Source organism: Vombatus ursinus, unplaced genomic scaffold, assembly GCF_900497805.2.
Source record: "Vombatus ursinus unplaced genomic scaffold, bare-nosed wombat genome assembly UNPS02015398.1, whole genome shotgun sequence".
NCBI lineage: Eukaryota > Metazoa > Chordata > Mammalia > Diprotodontia > Vombatidae > Vombatus > Vombatus ursinus.
In genome coordinates, this window is record NW_020955176.1 from 1,051,828 (window position 1) to 1,069,452 (window position 17,625).

A 17,625-nucleotide genomic window follows, 5' to 3' on the forward strand; every position below is an offset into this window, starting at 1 on the left:
ATCTCTAGTGAAACATTCCAGAGTGCTGAGCTTGATCTTGTGCTGTTTTACATTTTTTACCAATGACTTGGATAATGGATGGAGGCCATGCTGATCATATCTGCAGATGTCACATAGCTAGGAGGGACAACTAATGCAATGGATGAGAGAGTTGTATCAAAAAGAGCTTGACAGGCTACATATACTACTGAGCCAGACTTACTAAGATGAAATTTAATAGGAGTAAATGTAAAATTCTGAATTCTGTAAGTCAGTGGTGGCACAAGCAGAAGATGGGCAAGGCCTGCCAAAGAGCAGTTCATTTGAAAAATATCTGAGATTGAGGCAGCATGAGTGAAATGCAAACTCCATTTAAGTCAATAACATGATGTGGGGAGAAAAAAGGCTTAGTGCCAGGAAAAAGGCAGAGGATACACAGTCTCTCTGTTTTCAGCTCTGGTCAGATTGTGTCTAAAGCACTGGATTCAAGTCTAGTGCTACATTTCAGGAAGCAAATTGTTAAGCTAGAGGGCATCCAGAGGTGACTAGAATGGAGAAGCGCCTTAAGATCATCAACTGGAACTGGAGATATTCAGCCCAGTGGAGAGAAGACTTAGGGGAAATTACTATTTGAAAGATATTTGAAAGGTATCATGTGGAATAAGAATCAGACTTAATCTGCTTGGCCCTAGAGGATAAACTAAGAGCAACAGGTAGAAATTACAAAGAGGCAAATTTGGTCTCAATTGAGGAAAATTCTCTGACAATTACAACCATCATAAACTGGAATACTGGTGGTCTTGATTCATATTCACTTTTACATATTAAATGTTTTTACACATTCAATATTCACCTAGTGGTCTAAGAAACAAGGGGAGGGGGCAAGGAGGGAAGAGAATAAGCCTTTATTAAGTGCCTGCTATGTGCCAGGCCCTGTGCTAAGTGCTTTACAAATATTACCTCAGATAGGCTGTAGGGGAAAATTTTTTTCAAAGCTCCCTTTCAACTCAACAAAAATAAAAACTGGTATCCAATGACTATGCCAGGCCCTAAAGAGTCAGTGTTATGGGTCCTTGGTGAGGTAGTGCCATTATAAGAAATGCAGCCCTCAGGCAGCATAATCGCTTGCACAGAATTGGTGTTCCATAAATGTTTGCTGATATTAGTAATAATGATGATGACAATGGCATAATTCCTTTCAGGAAAGTATCTTCCTGTTTTTCTAGCTTTCCAGGACACCAGGTTCTACTCCTGAAGCTGCTTACTTAACCTTGACTCGGGAGCTGGCTCAGTTTTCACCAAGAATGTGACTTCCTGAGAGTAACCCAAAATAGGCAAAAAAAGAGAAAGAAACATGGAGAAATAGTTATGAACATTATTTAGATTTGCTGTATTTACATTATTAAATCCACTAATTTGGTAATGATATATTACTGAGACACAAAGAAATTCACCTCCCAAATTATAATATGGAGAAGTGTAGCAAAACCAGGAAGGTTAATCAAATAACCTAATTGCTCAATTTTATTCATTAAGCAACATGTGAAGCCCTGGAGGGATGACCATACATCTAAGGGAGCTGAAAGTATACTGTAATTGTCAGTAAAAAGACACACTAGTCTTGAGAGATGAAAAAGGTCCTTAGCCCTGGAGCATGATGGGAAGACACTAATATAAAAGGACCAGCAGCATCTCCTAGGTGACCAAGGCCACGAGGCCCTGAAAACAATCATATACATCATTCTGCCACACAACTAGCTCCATGGCTGCCTTCTTTAGGGACTCCAAATGAACAGTGAGGCTACCACTAATCCTTGCTGCTTATTAGAACTGCAACTGAACTCGACCCTCAGACCTCTGGAGCATGGTCTGGTCTAGACACTTACCCTCCAGGTAGCAATCCTGCCAGATGAGTCCTTGCTACATTCATGGCACTTTAGCAATAATTAAGGGTAATTACGTGGTCTTACCATTCCCATTGCATACTGCTTGCCAGAGTTTGAGGACAGCAGTACAAAGAACCTCTTCAATTTCATCTTTTCCTTCTGTGACAAAGCACCTGAATTAGGAAAATAAGGGAAATTAAAAGATTAAATCTGGAAACAGGCATTGTTTTCCTTTTCATCTGGTTCTTTTACCTCCAGGCTTCCTAAGTACAGTGATTTGAGGATCCAGAGTCAGCTCTGCTTTGACTAATCAGGTAACTTTTCTCAAAAATACTCTAAGAAGTGAAGTAAGGAAAGTGTAAGACCAAAAAGTTGTTAACGTTACTTAGAAATGTTAGATTCTGACTAAAGTCACTAACTTGGTAAGAAGGCATTAAAAAAAAGACCATGGATTCTTGAGGCTTCGTGGCCTAGCCTTAATAATGACTGAACTGAGAACCCTAACTTAGTGTTTTTCAAGTTAAAAAGTCAAATTTATGGAAGAGTTTGAGCTGGGATGAGGAGAAACTATTCTCCCAAGTGATAAGGAAGTTGCACATAGACCTATCAGTATATCCAGGCTGTCATAGCTATTCAGGTCAAATGGGGTCTTCTGGTGCTTCTGAGATATGTGGCTATGATTCTGGCCTACAGCAGATGGCTAAGTCTAAAGAATAAACCATATTATATCAAGTTGTATAGGGCGCAATTTCTCAAACAAAATACAACTGAAAAGAAGGTTGTGTCACTAATTAAAAGGCATTATCTCCTTTTGGATATCTTTTCAAGAAGAAATTACAATGGGACCAATCTAGACAATGTTGACATGACCATCTCATTGACTTCATCAATACTATTTGAGAGGTAAATAGTAATTGATATATAGATCAGAAATCTACAAATCTAATTATCTTTAAATATTGAAAATTAACTCTGCAAGAGAGAGAAGTGCCAATGCTCCTAAAATTCAGGTTCTTTCCCTTTTTGGGGGAAATTATTCTGCTTCTCTCTTCTGAAAGCAATTACTAGAGACCAAAGTACAAGAGGCACTCACTTCTCTGCTTAACAAAGATCCCATCACTGTTTGCTAGATATCAAATTAAAGGCAATTTGATCTTCATATAAAGTTGCTGTATGGTTATTTTTTTTATTATTTTCTACGAAATTCACAAGTGACGATTTCCTTGCTGTCCTTCTCACAAGCGAGTGTCCTTACCGCTTTATGACTTTGTTGTCATTGATGATACTGAATCCATTATGCATCCTAAATAAAGTTTGTTCTGTGCCTAAAACAAATAAAAGATAATTGTGTCAGTTCTCTGAACATCTGGCTGATGGGTTGCTTCAAACATAGTCATATGAATATGAATCAAGGTCACCAATATAACACTTTTGGAATAAAAAAAAATACCTTTACATTGGTTAAAGAAAAGAAAAATTGGGGCAGTGGATAGAGCACTGGCCCTGGAGTCTGGAGGACTGAGTTCAAATCCAGCCTCAGACACATAACACTCACTAGCTGTGTGACTCTGGGCAAGTCGCTTAACCCCAATTGCCTTCACCAAAAAAAAAAATACAAGAAAAGAAAAAATTTACAGGAATCATATTATAGTAACATTATTTGCTAAAGAAAAACTGGAGATGAGTATTAGGTTTTCTGTACGATCTACTAGTTCATAATCTTTAAAGGGTTTCCTAAATTACTTAAGAAAAATGTCCAAGAAAAACTGGCAGATCCATCTGTTCTTAAAATATTTATTTAACAGGTGTTCTAAAAGTCTAGAGAGCTCATAATCTTCATAGAGCTGAGAGGTAGGACAAGAAGGGGATGCTAGAACATATTCAACACTGTATGCTAAAAGTAGGCCAAACACTCCATCTAGCTGAACAAGTAACTCTAGTTTGGAAGTGAAAAGCATTTCAGCCTTCACACTAGCATTCACCATCCTGACAATAACACCTTAGCAGAAATATAAGTCACGTCTGCTTCTAACTGATTTCAGGCACCAACTGGAAGAGCCTCAAACCTGGTGCTACAAACTCCTAGCCACTTTGGGCTCTGTCTTTTGTCATTCAAATGTTTGAGATATTTCTCCTTGATTAAATTTTTAAGCTCCTGGAGGGTAAGAACTAAGTTTGATATTTCTTTTTCTCATTTTCTGTAGCAATTATAATCATTGACAAAAACAAACAAATTCACATCAACTGAGCAAGGCAAGTTTGCATTAAAAGCTCTATTCTCCTGATATGTTTTCATATGTAGTCTTGTGGAAAGAGCACTGGAATTGGAGTTGTAAGGTCTGAGGTCAAATCCTGGATCTATCATTTATTACCTTGGTAAAACACTTAATCTCTCTGAGCCTAAATTTCTGATCTGTAAGATGAGAATGTCGGGCAGCTAGATGGCTCAGTGGATATGGTGCAGGGCCTGGAGTCTGGTGCTGGGCCTCAGACGCTTACTAGCTATGTGACCCTGAGTAAGTCACTTAACCCCATTTGCCTCAGTTTTCTCATCTGTTAAATAAGCTGGAGAAGGAAATGGCAAACCACTTCAGTATCTTTGTCAAAAAAACCCCCAAGTATGGTCACAAGAAGACATGACTGAAAATGACTGAATAACACCAACAAAGATAAGAATAATAATTCTTACAATACCTTTTTTTCCCAAAGAAAATCTCATAGATAATAAAAACAAGACAGAATGCTAGAAACATAAGCTAACATAACATTTACAGATGACACCTAAGATAGAAATCAGTCAAAAGAAAAGACTAAAAGAATATGTATCTTAAACTCACAGTCTTTCATGAGTTCCGTAAGGAGCTGCATACCCCCTGTATAGAACAAGGGGATCTGATCAGGTTTAGAGAGAGCCTGGAGCAAGTTCTTGGTGGTCACTGCTGCTTCTTTTCCTGACTCCAGCTCTTGCAGAGCTAGTCTCTCTTGTAATTCTGCTTTTTCTCGTTGGTCCACTTTATTGAGCGAGTCTTGGGAAAAACAATAACACAAAAACTTTTTTTTTTCCATTGGATCTTCTCCCATCCCTTCCTCCTACTCCCACAGTGAGAAAGTCAGAAATAGAAAGAATGAATTTTTTTTTCAATGAGAACAATGGTTAGTCCAAGAGAAGAAAAGTGAGATGGGGTGTATACAATCAGAGGCTAAAGACATCGGAGAGGTTTCAAAGTAAAATTCAAGGTGCCAAAGGGGAGGCCAGAGAAGATTTTGATGGAGGATGGTGGAGTGCAGGAAAGAAGATGATTCAACCACAAAGAACGGAGAGATGAACACAAGAGGAGATGAATGTGTGAAACAGGTGAAATGGGCACACAGACTTGATGCTACATCAAAAGATAGACCAAACACAGGAGATAATAAAACACAAGGGGACAGGGCCATTGGGAACATTCTCACCCTTCACTTGTGTTTGCAATTTGGGATTTATTTCTAAGATCTTCTGGTAGCACTGCCTGGACTGGAAACAAGAAACAAGAAACAAGAACTTGCAGGTTAGTGATGGGTAACGGTGATGGCATGAAAGACCCGACTGAGGCCTCCCAGGGTTTCTTAATTATTTGCTTCTAGGACCCTGGTCTCCCTCAGCACAGGAGGCAGTCAGACTATGCTCAGCATGGATTTGACATAACAGCCTGTTTGTCTGCACTTCTGTGGAAGCTCTCCCCCAATTGTGTGGTTCTGAGGATGCCTCGTGTAGCTGAAGCAGAAACAATTACAAAATACATCAAAGGATGACGTGTGAAGGTCAGAGACACACGGGGCCTCAGGGGCTATGTGGGCCAGCCCCCTCATTTTACAGATGAGGTGACTGAGGCTAGGAGAGGGGAAGTGACTTTTCTGAGGGCACATGAGCAGTAAGTGGTAGAGCCAGGGTGCGAAGCTAGGAGAGGCTTGTATAATCACCATAATAACAGCTCACATTTATACAGCACTGTTTGCACAGTGATTTTCCTACACTAACCCTATGAGACAGGAGGTGCATCATCTCCAATGTGTGGGTAAGGAAACTGACTCTCAGGGAGTTTAGATCAGTTGCCTAAGGCCACACATCTGGTAATCACCAGTTCTCCTGGCTGCAAGCCTATTGCTGCTCCACTAGCCCACCATGCTGCCTTGGGGTTACATATAAGTCCAACACATTAGCACTAGCCGTGCTGATGTTTGTGCTAAGGGAGGAGAAACCTGGGTGTCTGAAACATTGAAGAATGGGCAAGAGGCAGGACAAAAAGAGTGAATAACTCACACTTACACAGAGCTGGAAGAATGACAAGCTTTCTTCTACAACTCCTCTAGGGGGCAATTATTTTCCATCCTATTATTCCCATTTCACATATGAGGAAAAGAGGAGGGAAATGACTTGCCCAGCGTTGCCATGTTCATTTTTTACCAGACCCAGGTCTCTTCTGATGCCTAAGTCTGTCTTCCTGTCGTGGCCTGCCACTTTGCACTATGCTAAGCTGCTGCTGGGAGAACCAGCTACTAGGATGGTGTGTGATTGAGGCAACAGGGCTTTTCTGGCAGCCTGGCAGGTCTCTAGAGTAACCAAGAAAAGGCTACAAGCAGGGTAGTGGTCACTGCAGGCAATGTGGTCCACAGTGATAGTAAGTGTGCAGGACAAGGAAAAGCACTAGTTTAGAGGGACTGCAGTCATTGGGAATAATTACTGCAAGGGGCTGCTTGCAGTAAAGTCCAGCCTAGGCCTGAGGTAAAGCCTGAATAAGCGACGGAGAAAGAGCTCCAATTTCTTAGGGATTAAGAGAGCTGACACAGTATGCTAGTTCCAGCAGTATCACCAAAATGTCAGGGCCAAGAAATGAACCAGCACATGTGGAGGCGCTGGCCAGGCACATAAGAACAAGGTGGAGATCAGCTGCCCCCAGCTGAGACACAAAAGCAGCACTCCAAGGAGATACTGCACAACAGCCCTGGCTTGCCTCATCCCTGACCCCTCTCCAATGGACTTCAGTGCACCCCGCCCCACCCTGACACACCTGGTCTAGTCCGTGACTTCCTTTAGACTTTGTTGTTGTATCTAAGATGCCCTGGCTCCTGACCTGGCTCGGCCTCTGGTTGATACTTTGGTTTGATCCCAGTGTGAACACTGCCCCATTCTCCCAAAGGTGTGTGAGTGGGGTGGGGTGGGAAGGATGGTGGTGGTGGAGAGTCCCTCAGGCCCTGTGACTGCCCACTCCAGAAATACTCTGTCAGCACCCCCAAAGGGGATAAAATTAAGATGACTCTATGGCCAGCTCCTGAGGAAAGCAGAGACTGGACCTATGATAACTTCATTGATACAAGGAACTCAAAGGCCAGAAAACATCTGCCAACATAGGTTGCTACCTTCTCTCTAACTGAGAGTCTCAAAAAGTTACTGAGAGCACTGAGAGGTTGAGTAACTTGGTCAGGGTCACATAGTCAGGATGTATTGGGGCAGGACTTGAATCCTGATCTTTTTGGCTCCAAAGCTGGCTCTCTATCTACCATGCCACACAACAGGTAAGGTAATAATGAGAAATAAAATTGGAGGTGATTCTGAGAGCATAGTTATCATGCTAAGTCCTGGCAAAATGAAAAAACTATGTTGTGCAGTGGATAGAGCTCTGAGCCTCGAGCCAGGGAGACCTGAATTCAAATCCAGCCTCTGACACTTACTAGTTGTGTGACTCTAGGCAAGTCACTTAACTTCTGTTTGCCTCAGTTCCTCAACTATAAAATGAAAATAATAATAATAATACTTACCTTGCAAGACTGTTGTAAGGATCAAATAAGATAATAATTGTAAAATGCCTAGCATAGTACCTGGCACACAGTAGGTGCCATATATAAATGCTTATTCCCTTCCCCCAAAATGGAATTGAGTCATGAAGCTATACACCTGTAGTTTTATCTGTCTGTATAATGTTTGTGTCCCAAAGTCTCTATATAATATGACAAAGGCTTTTAAAGCCTAACCATTTGACTAAATATCTGTCATGCTGAACACGTTATTGGGAAAGAGTACAAGACAGGAATGGAGAAAGATCAAGGTTCTGAGGTCTTCAGAGGAAAAAGAGCTGAGTCCTTGGGTGGTATCAACAGAAAATAACCAGTGATAGAACCCTAGGAGGCCTGCTATTTGGGGATCCTCTGACAGTCAAATCCATAAGCAGTCCCACAGCAGGAGATGAACTCAAGAAAGAACTCATAAAAGAAAGGAGCAATTTTTTTTTCTGTCCAAAAAGCAAGAGGGTAATTTACAAGGGGCGGTATTAAAAGTCCGTCTAACATCCAAATCACTAGGGTGGAATGCTGCCTATTTCATCCGCTTCCTCCTCTAAGGAGGACCAGCTTATCACCCTGGACTGAATGTGCCACATGCAAGCTCCGAGAACTTACCATACTGTAGTTCTTCAGGGCCAGGTGAGCTTTCCCCATGTGGAAATAGGCTTTAGTGGAGTTTTCATCACACTGTACAAAAAAGAATGATCAGATGTGCTTCAGGATCCCCTAAGCCATTACACAGGATGTGAATAAAGACTGGCTTTGTGATTTCTTCAATACAGCCAACTCCCAGATGAGTAAACTGTCTTTATCAATGCATCTTTTCCTCACCTTCAGAGTGCTGGAGTTGCCTAGAGCACTGAGAGGTTAGGTGTCACAGAGGGTTAGGCAATTATCATATGCCAGAAATGTGGCTAAAACTCGGGTCTTTCAAGTTTTGTGGCCCTCCCAGGGCTTCGTAACGCAGTTTAGGAAGTGCTGAAGGGGTCTCAAGTGGAAAAAGTTTCAGAAGCCCTGCTCTAGCCAATACCACATGATGGCTCTCTGTTGCTCAGTTGTGTCATGTCTGACTCTTAGTGATCCTGTGGACCACAGAATGCCGATACTGTCCACGGGGTCTTCTTGGTAAAGATGCTGGAGTGACTTGCCATTTCCTTCTCCATCAGATTAAGACAAACAGAGGTTAAGTGACTTGCCCATGGTCACATGGCTTTTAAGCGTCTGGAGCTAGATTTGAACTCAGGACTTCCTGACTCCAGGCCCAGTGCTCTATTCGTTGAGCTATCTAGCTGCCTCCTAAGCCATTAATTAGCTTCTGATAATTGTCTGGCTTTTGTGTAACTAAGATGTCAGTTTTTCAGTTCTCAGGATAGTTACACTAAATCTGACAATTAAAGCTTATCTCTGTGCCTATGATCAGATTAGAGGCAGCTGGGTGGCACAAGCGGAACTAGGCCCAGAGTCAGGAAGACTCTTCCTCTTCCTGAGTTCAAATCTGACCTCAGACTCTTACTAGCTGTGTGACCCTGGGCAAGTCACTTAACCCTGTTTGCCTCAGTTTTCTCATCTGTAAAATGAGCTGGAGAAGGAAATGCCAAACCACTCCAGTATCTTTGTCAAGAAAACCCCAACTGGGGTCACAAAGAGTCAGGCATGACTTAAATGACTGAGCAACAAGTGACCAAATTAACAATAATCAAATAATAGTTATTATTTTTGTAACTGAAATTTCTATGGCACCTGTAGGCTTACAGAACACTTTACATTCATAATGCCTCTATTTATCTACGAACACAATGGCTCCCCCTAGTGTAAGCTCCTGTTCAGTGAGAATTGTCTCACTTTTGTATTGGAATCCTCAGCACCTAGCTGGATGCCTGACATATTGGAGGTGGGTTTCAAACCCAGGACTTCCTAGATTCCACATCCAGCACTCTTTACACAAAACTACTCTGCTTCCAAATGTTGCCAGCAAGGAGTTCAGCCACGCTGGGTAGTTCTCTGCAATGAACAACATACCGTTTTTCACTTTCAGGGCTCGGGAAGAAGCAAATGAGAAGCCTTTCACTTAGAATAGAGCTGAAGTAGGGGTAGCAAAGCAGATGGCCATCCAGGAAAAATAATGTGGGGCACCTTTTAATACTGCTTCTTTTTAATGACCCAAAAGGCAAATTTCTAAGGCATTTAACATATTGACTTACTCTATGATGCCACTGCCAAGTCAGATATGTTACTAAAAGCTCAAAGCCTCCAGTGAGCATCCAGGAAAATGTTGAGGGCAAAATTTTAAACCTCAGCTAGGGCATACTGGTTAAAAAGCAGTGTTGAGGAATTAAAATGGGAAACTAGCTTGCTGACACCAAATTCTGAGGGACTCAGAAATGCCAGAATAGGAGATTTTTATACTGCCATGACTATTACTACTTATAAATAACTAGACTTCCACTCACCTGGAGTCAGGAAGAATTTTTCTTACTAGAAGACATGGCCGAGATACAGAGCAGTGTGCAAATTATTTGAGACAGGCGACAATTTTGATATGGTTTCATTCGGGGACAGCAACGTTCTTGTGTGTCTGCTTTTATTGGTGCTGGGTTCACTTAGAATGGCTGACCTTGGCTAAATAAAATCAGATTATCTGGTTTTGCCATCTTTAATTAGATCTCTGTCATTTGTGTTCTGGATTTCATACTATACAGACATGCTTCATTGTCTCTTTTGTTGCGTTTTTAATTTGGTGATTTTAAAGAATGGATATTATTCCAAGGGAACATGCAAAAGCAGCTCTTAAAGAGCATACATCAGTTACTGTTAGAGATATTACAGCACCTGTTAGTGTGAGGAAGTCAAGTGTTTTAAGGAACATTCAAGCCCACAATGAAACAAGATTAGTATCACTGAACAGGAAAATGGAAATTAAAACCAAAAAAAAAGATGAAATAACTGAGAAGCTATTGCTGAAAAACAGTCTAATTAATCTTCAGAAAATAAACAAAGACATTCAGAGGGACCTGGCAGCTGGAGGGGTTCTTATGGATTTCTCTACAATGCAGCAAGAAACAGGTAGGTAGTAAAGTGGATAGAGGGTTGGGCCTGGGGCCAGGAGTTCAAATCTAGCCTCAGACACTTACTAGCTGTGTCACTGTGGGCAAGTCACATAACCTTGCTTGCCTCAGTTTCCCCACCTGTAAAATGAGCTAGAGAAGAAAATGGCAAACCACTCCAGAATCTTTGCCAAGAAAGATCCAGACAAGTCACAAAGAGTCAGGCACAACCGAAATGACCCAACAATAACAGTGCAGCATAAGCTTCTTGAAGTTGGAAGAACAGTGAGAAGACCAATAAAAAACAAACAAAAAACCTGCTGCTGATCACTGCTATGAAGAAAAAGTTTGTCATGGGTAAGACAATACAAAGACTAGAGTACTTTAAATCACCTCCTCCTCTCTCTAATCTTCAAATCCTCCCTATCTATTGGTTCCTTCCCTATTGCCAAATATACCCAAGTCCCCCTCATCCTTTAAACTTAACTAGATCTGACCATCCCTTCAAGCTATTATCCTAAGTCTCTCCAAACTTTCTCAGCCAAATTCCGAGAAAAAGTTAACCACACGTATTGGTTCCACTTCTCTCCTTACCTCACTCACTCATGGTAGGTACTTAATAAATACTTGTTGATTGACTGATTGATTAAAGATTTAGACCTTAATCTCTCTTAAGAATTAAATTTTTATCTTCTTAATCTCTCTACTGTGTTGATAGTGCTGACCACCCTCTCCTCCTGGATAGTCTCTCTTCTCTTAGTTTTCATGTATTCCTCTTTCCAGGATGTCTAACTACTCCTTCCCAGCCACACCCCCTAACCATGGGTTTTCTCTAAGTCTAGGGTCACTACTCTTCCCTCTCTTCTAGTCCTAGGCTTTCTGCTGTTTTTTCTCTATGGTCATTCTCTTAGTGCCCTCATCAGCTCACACAGATTTAATTAGCTCTTCCCATTGAGTACCTCCCCTGAGCTTCAATACTGTATCGCCAAATGTCTGTTGGATATGTCAAATTTTGTCCAAGAGTTATCTCAAACTCAACATGTCTGAAATAGGACTCATTATCTTTTCCCCAAACCCAACCCTCTTCCAAGTTTCTCTATTTCTTTCAAAGTCACCACCATTCTTCCAGTCCCTCAGGTTTATAACCATGACTCTGTTCTTGCCCCACACATCCAACCAGTTGCCAAATCATGCAGTTTCTATCTCTACATCATCTCTTTTATCTGACCCCTTCTATGTATTAAAAAAAGCCACCACCTTCGTCCCAGCCTTCATCACCTCTCACCTTAGATTACCGAAACAGTCTCCTAATTGGTTTCTTTGCCTCAAGTCTCCCCTTCCCCCTGCCCCTTTAGTCTATCCTCCACACTGATGCCAAAGTGATTTTCCTTAAGTGTGGATCTGGTCACATGATTCCCCTACTGAATCAGCTTCAATGGTCTCCTACTGCCTCTAGAATCTAATATAAATTCCTCTTTTAGCTTTCAAAACCTTTCATAACTTGGTCCCAGTCTTTCTTTCCAGGCTCATTACTCTTCCTCCCAGACAGACTGTGCTCTTCCATTCTGCTCCTCAATCCTAGCCCACCATGTTTTGTCTCTGTGCCCTTGTACTAGCTACCCCCAAGCCTGGCATGCACTTCCTCTTCACCTCCATCTGAAAGAATTCCTCTCTTCCATCAAGATGTGGATGTGTGTGTGTGTGTGTGTGTGTGTGTGTTTGTGTGCATGCATACTCCTGAAGAATATAGTAAGCTCCTTGAAAATAGGGATTGTTTCATTCATAGTATTTGTATCTCCAGCACCAAGTACAGTGCCTAGCACATAGTAAGCACTTAATAAATACTTGTTGATCGATTATATTCTTTATAATTTCCTTTTTATCCTCCAAAAGTTTTCAAAAGGCATGAAAGCGTCCAAAGCATTTAACAAATTTGACTGTTATGCTGTTTCAACCATCAGGCCTGGTTTGCTTCAGTTTCACCATTAATTATCCTGCATTTTAATTAACTATTTGGAAACAGGCCAATATATAACACAGAATCAGCATGAAAATGAGATCCTGGTAGCCCAGAGAGAGTGCCTAGCCCAGAGAGAGTTCCCTAGAGGGAATCAAATCCATTCTGGCAAAAGTTGGAAAGAACTCAGACTATAACTTTGAGGTTTGGTAATAGAATAGCCCAGAAATGTTTCTTTACCTCCTTTCTTCTTATCCGGAAAAAAAAAGAACCTATGACTCCAAAAGAACAAGGGAGTAGGTCAAAACTGAAGATGAGCTGCATCTGACAGTCCACCTTGGACGATTCTTATAACTCAACTACTGCACTTCAGAATATGAAAAAAGCAAGTGTTTTATAGAATGAAAAAATAATATACCCTTAAATATCAGTGCATTATTTTTTTGAGGGAGTACCTTATATAAGCCACTTCATCAAGGTTCTAATTTTCCCCCTTTGTTTGATTAACCAATCATCAAGTATTTGTTGAAATCCTAAGATGTGCCCAAAACTGTGCCAAGAATGTAAAGTCTTATGCTGGGATCTAGAGTGGCTATAATTTATTATCCCCTTGCCTCAGGATAAAATATAAATGCCTCTTTCTTAAAGCCCTTCACAAGCTGGCCCCAGCCTACCCTTCCAGCCTTATTGAACTTTACTCTCCTACTCACAATATGATTCAGCCAAGCCTACTTAGTCCCTGCCTTTCTCACCAACAGCAGCCCACCTCCCATCTCTACCCCTTGGCATTGCCCATCCAACATGCCTGGAATCACTCCCTCCTCCCTTCCCCTCTCAGAATCTCTTTTTATCTTCAAGGTCCAGATTAAAAAAAAAAACAACTCTTTAACATAAAGCCTTTCTGATTCTCCCACTACTAACGGCCTCTCTCCTCAACTATCTTATACTTACCTACTTTGTATTTATTTGAATTTATTACTTTTATATTTATTCTGTATGTATTTACACATTTATTTGTTGTCTCCCCTATTCAAATGTAAGCTCTTTGAGAGTAAGGATTGTTTTACTCTTTCTATTTGTATCCTCAGTGCCTAGGACAGGGCCTGGCACATGGCAGGTACTTAATAAATACTTGTTGATTGACTGATTGATTAAAGATTATTTAAATACCAAGTCACTTGAAATAAAATAACAGCAGGTGGGTATATCATTTCATTATTAAAGGACCTTTTCAATTTCATCCTTTAGTGTTTATTATGATAAATTCAGGATGATCAAAGAATTATAGAATTTTAGAATAAGAAAATACCACATACAGCAGCACTATGCCTGAAGCATGACAGGCAGAAGGGCTGAACAAAAGAAATTCTTTCTCCTGATTATTCTCCCAAAAACGGGGGGTGGTATAGTAAATTTACAAATGATTAGGGCTAGAGAAAAAACACAGTCTTGTCGGGGAGAATGATACACGTGACATTTCAGAGCACAACTGGGCTGGACGCCCACAAAGGATTAGAGGGCCTGCCTCCACAAACCCGACCCTGATAAGCTGGTTTATTTCAGGTCAGCATGGGGCTGCCTAAGCCATATCATGTCCAGGTATATTGCCATCTGGTAGAAGGGAGAGCATCCTCTTACCTTCAGAGCCCAATCACAATCCACCAGCGCTTTTTCGTATTCTTCCAGCTTTATGTAAGCCTGCAACAACATGAAGTTTGTGAGAGGCAGCACTGGGCAGTGCAGAATGAGCTGAGTATCTTTGAGACACAAATAGCCACTGAACCTCTATGAAGAAAGGGCCCATCTCAAGGCCACCTCTGGGCTGATGTCTACTGAATGGAACCAGAGAGTAGCAAAGGAAGCTAGAGCACAATTGTTTGTCCTCTCCTCCAGAAAGCCTGAACCAAAATCACAGAAACCACGAGCTTCAGAAAGCTCAGTGGCCCCGTATGGAAGAGGAAAATGTCACCACCATGCTTGGATGCCAGGCCTCTTTAAGGGTGCAATAGCACTCACGAGTAAGGCTCCCCTGTGGCAGGAATGGCTCCAAAAGGAGAGACTCCTGGCTTCACTTTGTGGTGTTCTGGCTTACAGGGTTTCTTGGGAATGAAAATATGATTTGCATTTCTATCCTCATCAGCATTTTAGGAACACTTAAGATTTCTGTGTATTTATTTAGTTCAAAGGAGCTATTGCCCCTCTCTCAGCCTCCATTTCCTCATCTCTAAAAATGACAGGGTTGGATTAGAATTCAGGGGTGGGGAACCTGTGGCTTCAAGGCCACATGTGGCCCTCTAGGTCCTCAAGTGCAGCCCTTTAACTGAATCCAAACATCACAGAACAAATCCTCATAATAAAAGGATTTATTCTGTAAAACTTGGACTCAGTCAAAGGGCCACACTTGAGGACTTAGAGGGCCACATCTGGCCTCAAGGCCGCAGGTTCCCCAAACCTGGATTAGATAATCTCTAAATCATATTTTTTAGAATGTAATATACTGTCATTCTATGACATTCCCCATACTCCACCCCAGACACATCCCTCCCCAAAGCCCTAGGATGTAAGTAAAGCTTGGGCTGAGCAGGAACAGGGTTGGGAAACACAACCCCACTGTTATCATTGCTATGATATGATCATGTTCTCTAACATGTACATACATATACTCGACACTTTTTCTTTGAAGAGTTCTCTGTGAGGCAGAGGAAATCAGAAATTATCCTTTTTTCAAAGAAGGGGAGACTGAAGCATAAAGAGATTAAGTGACTACTCTAGGGTTTGCCAGCAGAAGAATCAATACCAGAAGCCAGGTCTTCCAATAATCCAAGTCACAGGTAAAACATTTTGGAAACAGAAAGTGTATAAAGGGCAGCAAACATTAAAAAAAAAAGATATTCACACAGATCATCCTATCATGAACTAAGGGTAGGGTGTGGTGGAGGGATGTTAAACAGTCAAGCACACTGATCAAGAATCGAGCAACAGCTTGTACTAATGAATTTCTGCAGTGCAGCTCTTTGGTCTGATGAAAAGGAAACTGAGATGTGGTGCTTCCATTCAATTGGTTTATGGTCTAATTGAAGAAGCTGAATCTAGAGCTACATGTTCCATAAAGTACCTTCCACTTTTTCTGTCTGCTGTTTCATTTAAAAGTCAGGGCATGTGAGGAAGAGGGGAGCATCCATCAGACACAGTGGTTATTATTCAAGATAGGGATTCTGAAAAAGCTCAGTATAGGTTTTCCCAATATCATGACATGGTCTTTTCCCTTTCTATGCTTAGATTTTCTCATTCTGTATTGTTTCCTACATCTTAAATAGATGAGTATTTTCCAAATGGCAATTAAACTCCAAATTTATCTAAATTACACTAGCAATCTATTGATCATAACATTAGCTCTAAAAGAAAAACAAAGTGATGAAAGGGTAGGTTTTCTCTTCAGCACAGAGCAACATAATTCAAAGGGCCCTTATTAAGTGTTCTATAACACTGTGTGCACATTGGCAAGGAATTTTAAAAATAGTCAATGGTTCAAACAATTCCTAACACCAGGCTGTACAGTGTGTGTTTTATTTCTCTCTGAAGAAATGCTTCTTAGGATAAAATGTAAAAGGAGTTGTTTCCCCAAAGCTTTTTACCATTTTTCCTTACATACATCATAATTTCAGAACATTTTTACACTTAGTGAGACTCTTCAGTTATAAAAATTAAAGTATAATACAGTAATATCTCAATAATTTAAATCAGAACTAAAATTAGTCTCCAATATATATATATATATTCACAAGTTGTCTCCACTATTAGAATGTAAATTTCTTGAGGGAAAGGACTATTTCAAATTTTGCCTTTATATCCCCAGTACTTAACAGTGAGTAGCACATTGTAAGCACTTAATACATGATTACTGATTGACTGAATTCACACGTCTGGTCCAGGACTGCCTTTATTTTACCCCATGGAAAATGAAGAAAACACATAATAGACTCATAGTAGCCTATAAACAATCTCTATCATTTTTCTTCCTCTGTGGTTAGTTCCATTTTTCCTTAGGGTCCTAAAGCCTTCCAAATCCATAGCATCACATGGTAGTTTAGACTCCTTTCAGAAAGAAAACAAACTTGGGGATACCAGAGAACCCCTCTGCCACTCTAGTAAGTTAAACTTTTTTTGCCCCAGAGACTCCTACAGGTTCCCAACACGATGCTACTATTCTGTCACTTGAATTCTCCTCACTAGGAAAAAGAATTTGGGGTTGCTAGCTAGGTTCTCCTCTTCCCCCAAGTAGACCTGTACTGTCCACATGACTCACAGTAAGAACAGAAGGCAAAATTCAGGTCTGTTACTTCCCTACATCCTGACTTTACTCCTTTGCAGTCTATCTAGCTATAGCTCAGAAGGGACAGGGGGAAAGGACATGAGTTTGATTCTCTTTTCTCTCCATATGATACCCAGGAAATCTCTCACCAGAGGGCTGGATTCCAGGATTCCTGAATTTTAGGTCACACTTAAAATGGTGACTCCTGATGCTAGGGCAGGAAATTCCCCTTCTTTTGATAAAAAGTTGCATTTGAGAATCACACTGTCCTAGAAATCTCTTCTCTGTCTAGGAAGCCAAGGTCTAGCAATTCTTACCACTAGGCAATATTGTTCCCCTTTCCACAGCTGCCATATCTTGAGCTGAGAGATTATGCCATTAGTTCTCTAAAACTGGAGCCAAGAACTTGGATCAAAGGAGGTGAAGAACATATATTAGACCTGAAAGAGACCTTAGAGGCCATTGAGTCCAACATCTTCTTTTTACAGGCAAGGAAACTGAGGCACAGAGTGGTTAAGGACTTGCTCAGGGTCACAGATCTAGTAAATTTACGAGGTGGAATTTGAGCCTAGGTTTTTATGACTCCCAAGTCCAGTGCTCCACCACTATGCCATGCTGGAGGCCAAGAAC

The 17,625-nt window shown here is 41.0% G+C and overlaps 1 protein-coding gene across 5 annotated transcripts in view; it reads right to left on the reverse strand.

Annotated features, from left to right (window-relative positions):
* TTC12 (tetratricopeptide repeat domain 12) overlaps positions 1–17,625 on the reverse strand; it is a 55,338-nt gene that overhangs the window by 26,568 nt on the left and 11,145 nt on the right. For all 5 annotated transcript variants that reach the window (XM_027847371.1, XM_027847372.1, XM_027847370.1 and 2 more), the window contains 6 exons: positions 14,322–14,381; positions 8,298–8,369; positions 5,319–5,379; positions 4,703–4,891; positions 3,121–3,190; positions 1,950–2,038 (listed from right to left, as the gene is read on the reverse strand). In XM_027847371.1, coding sequence (XP_027703172.1) covers positions 1,950–2,038; positions 3,121–3,190; positions 4,703–4,891; positions 5,319–5,379; positions 8,298–8,369; positions 14,322–14,381 — 541 coding nt within the window. The remainder of the gene's footprint in view (positions 1–1,949; positions 2,039–3,120; positions 3,191–4,702; positions 4,892–5,318; positions 5,380–8,297; positions 8,370–14,321; positions 14,382–17,625) is intronic.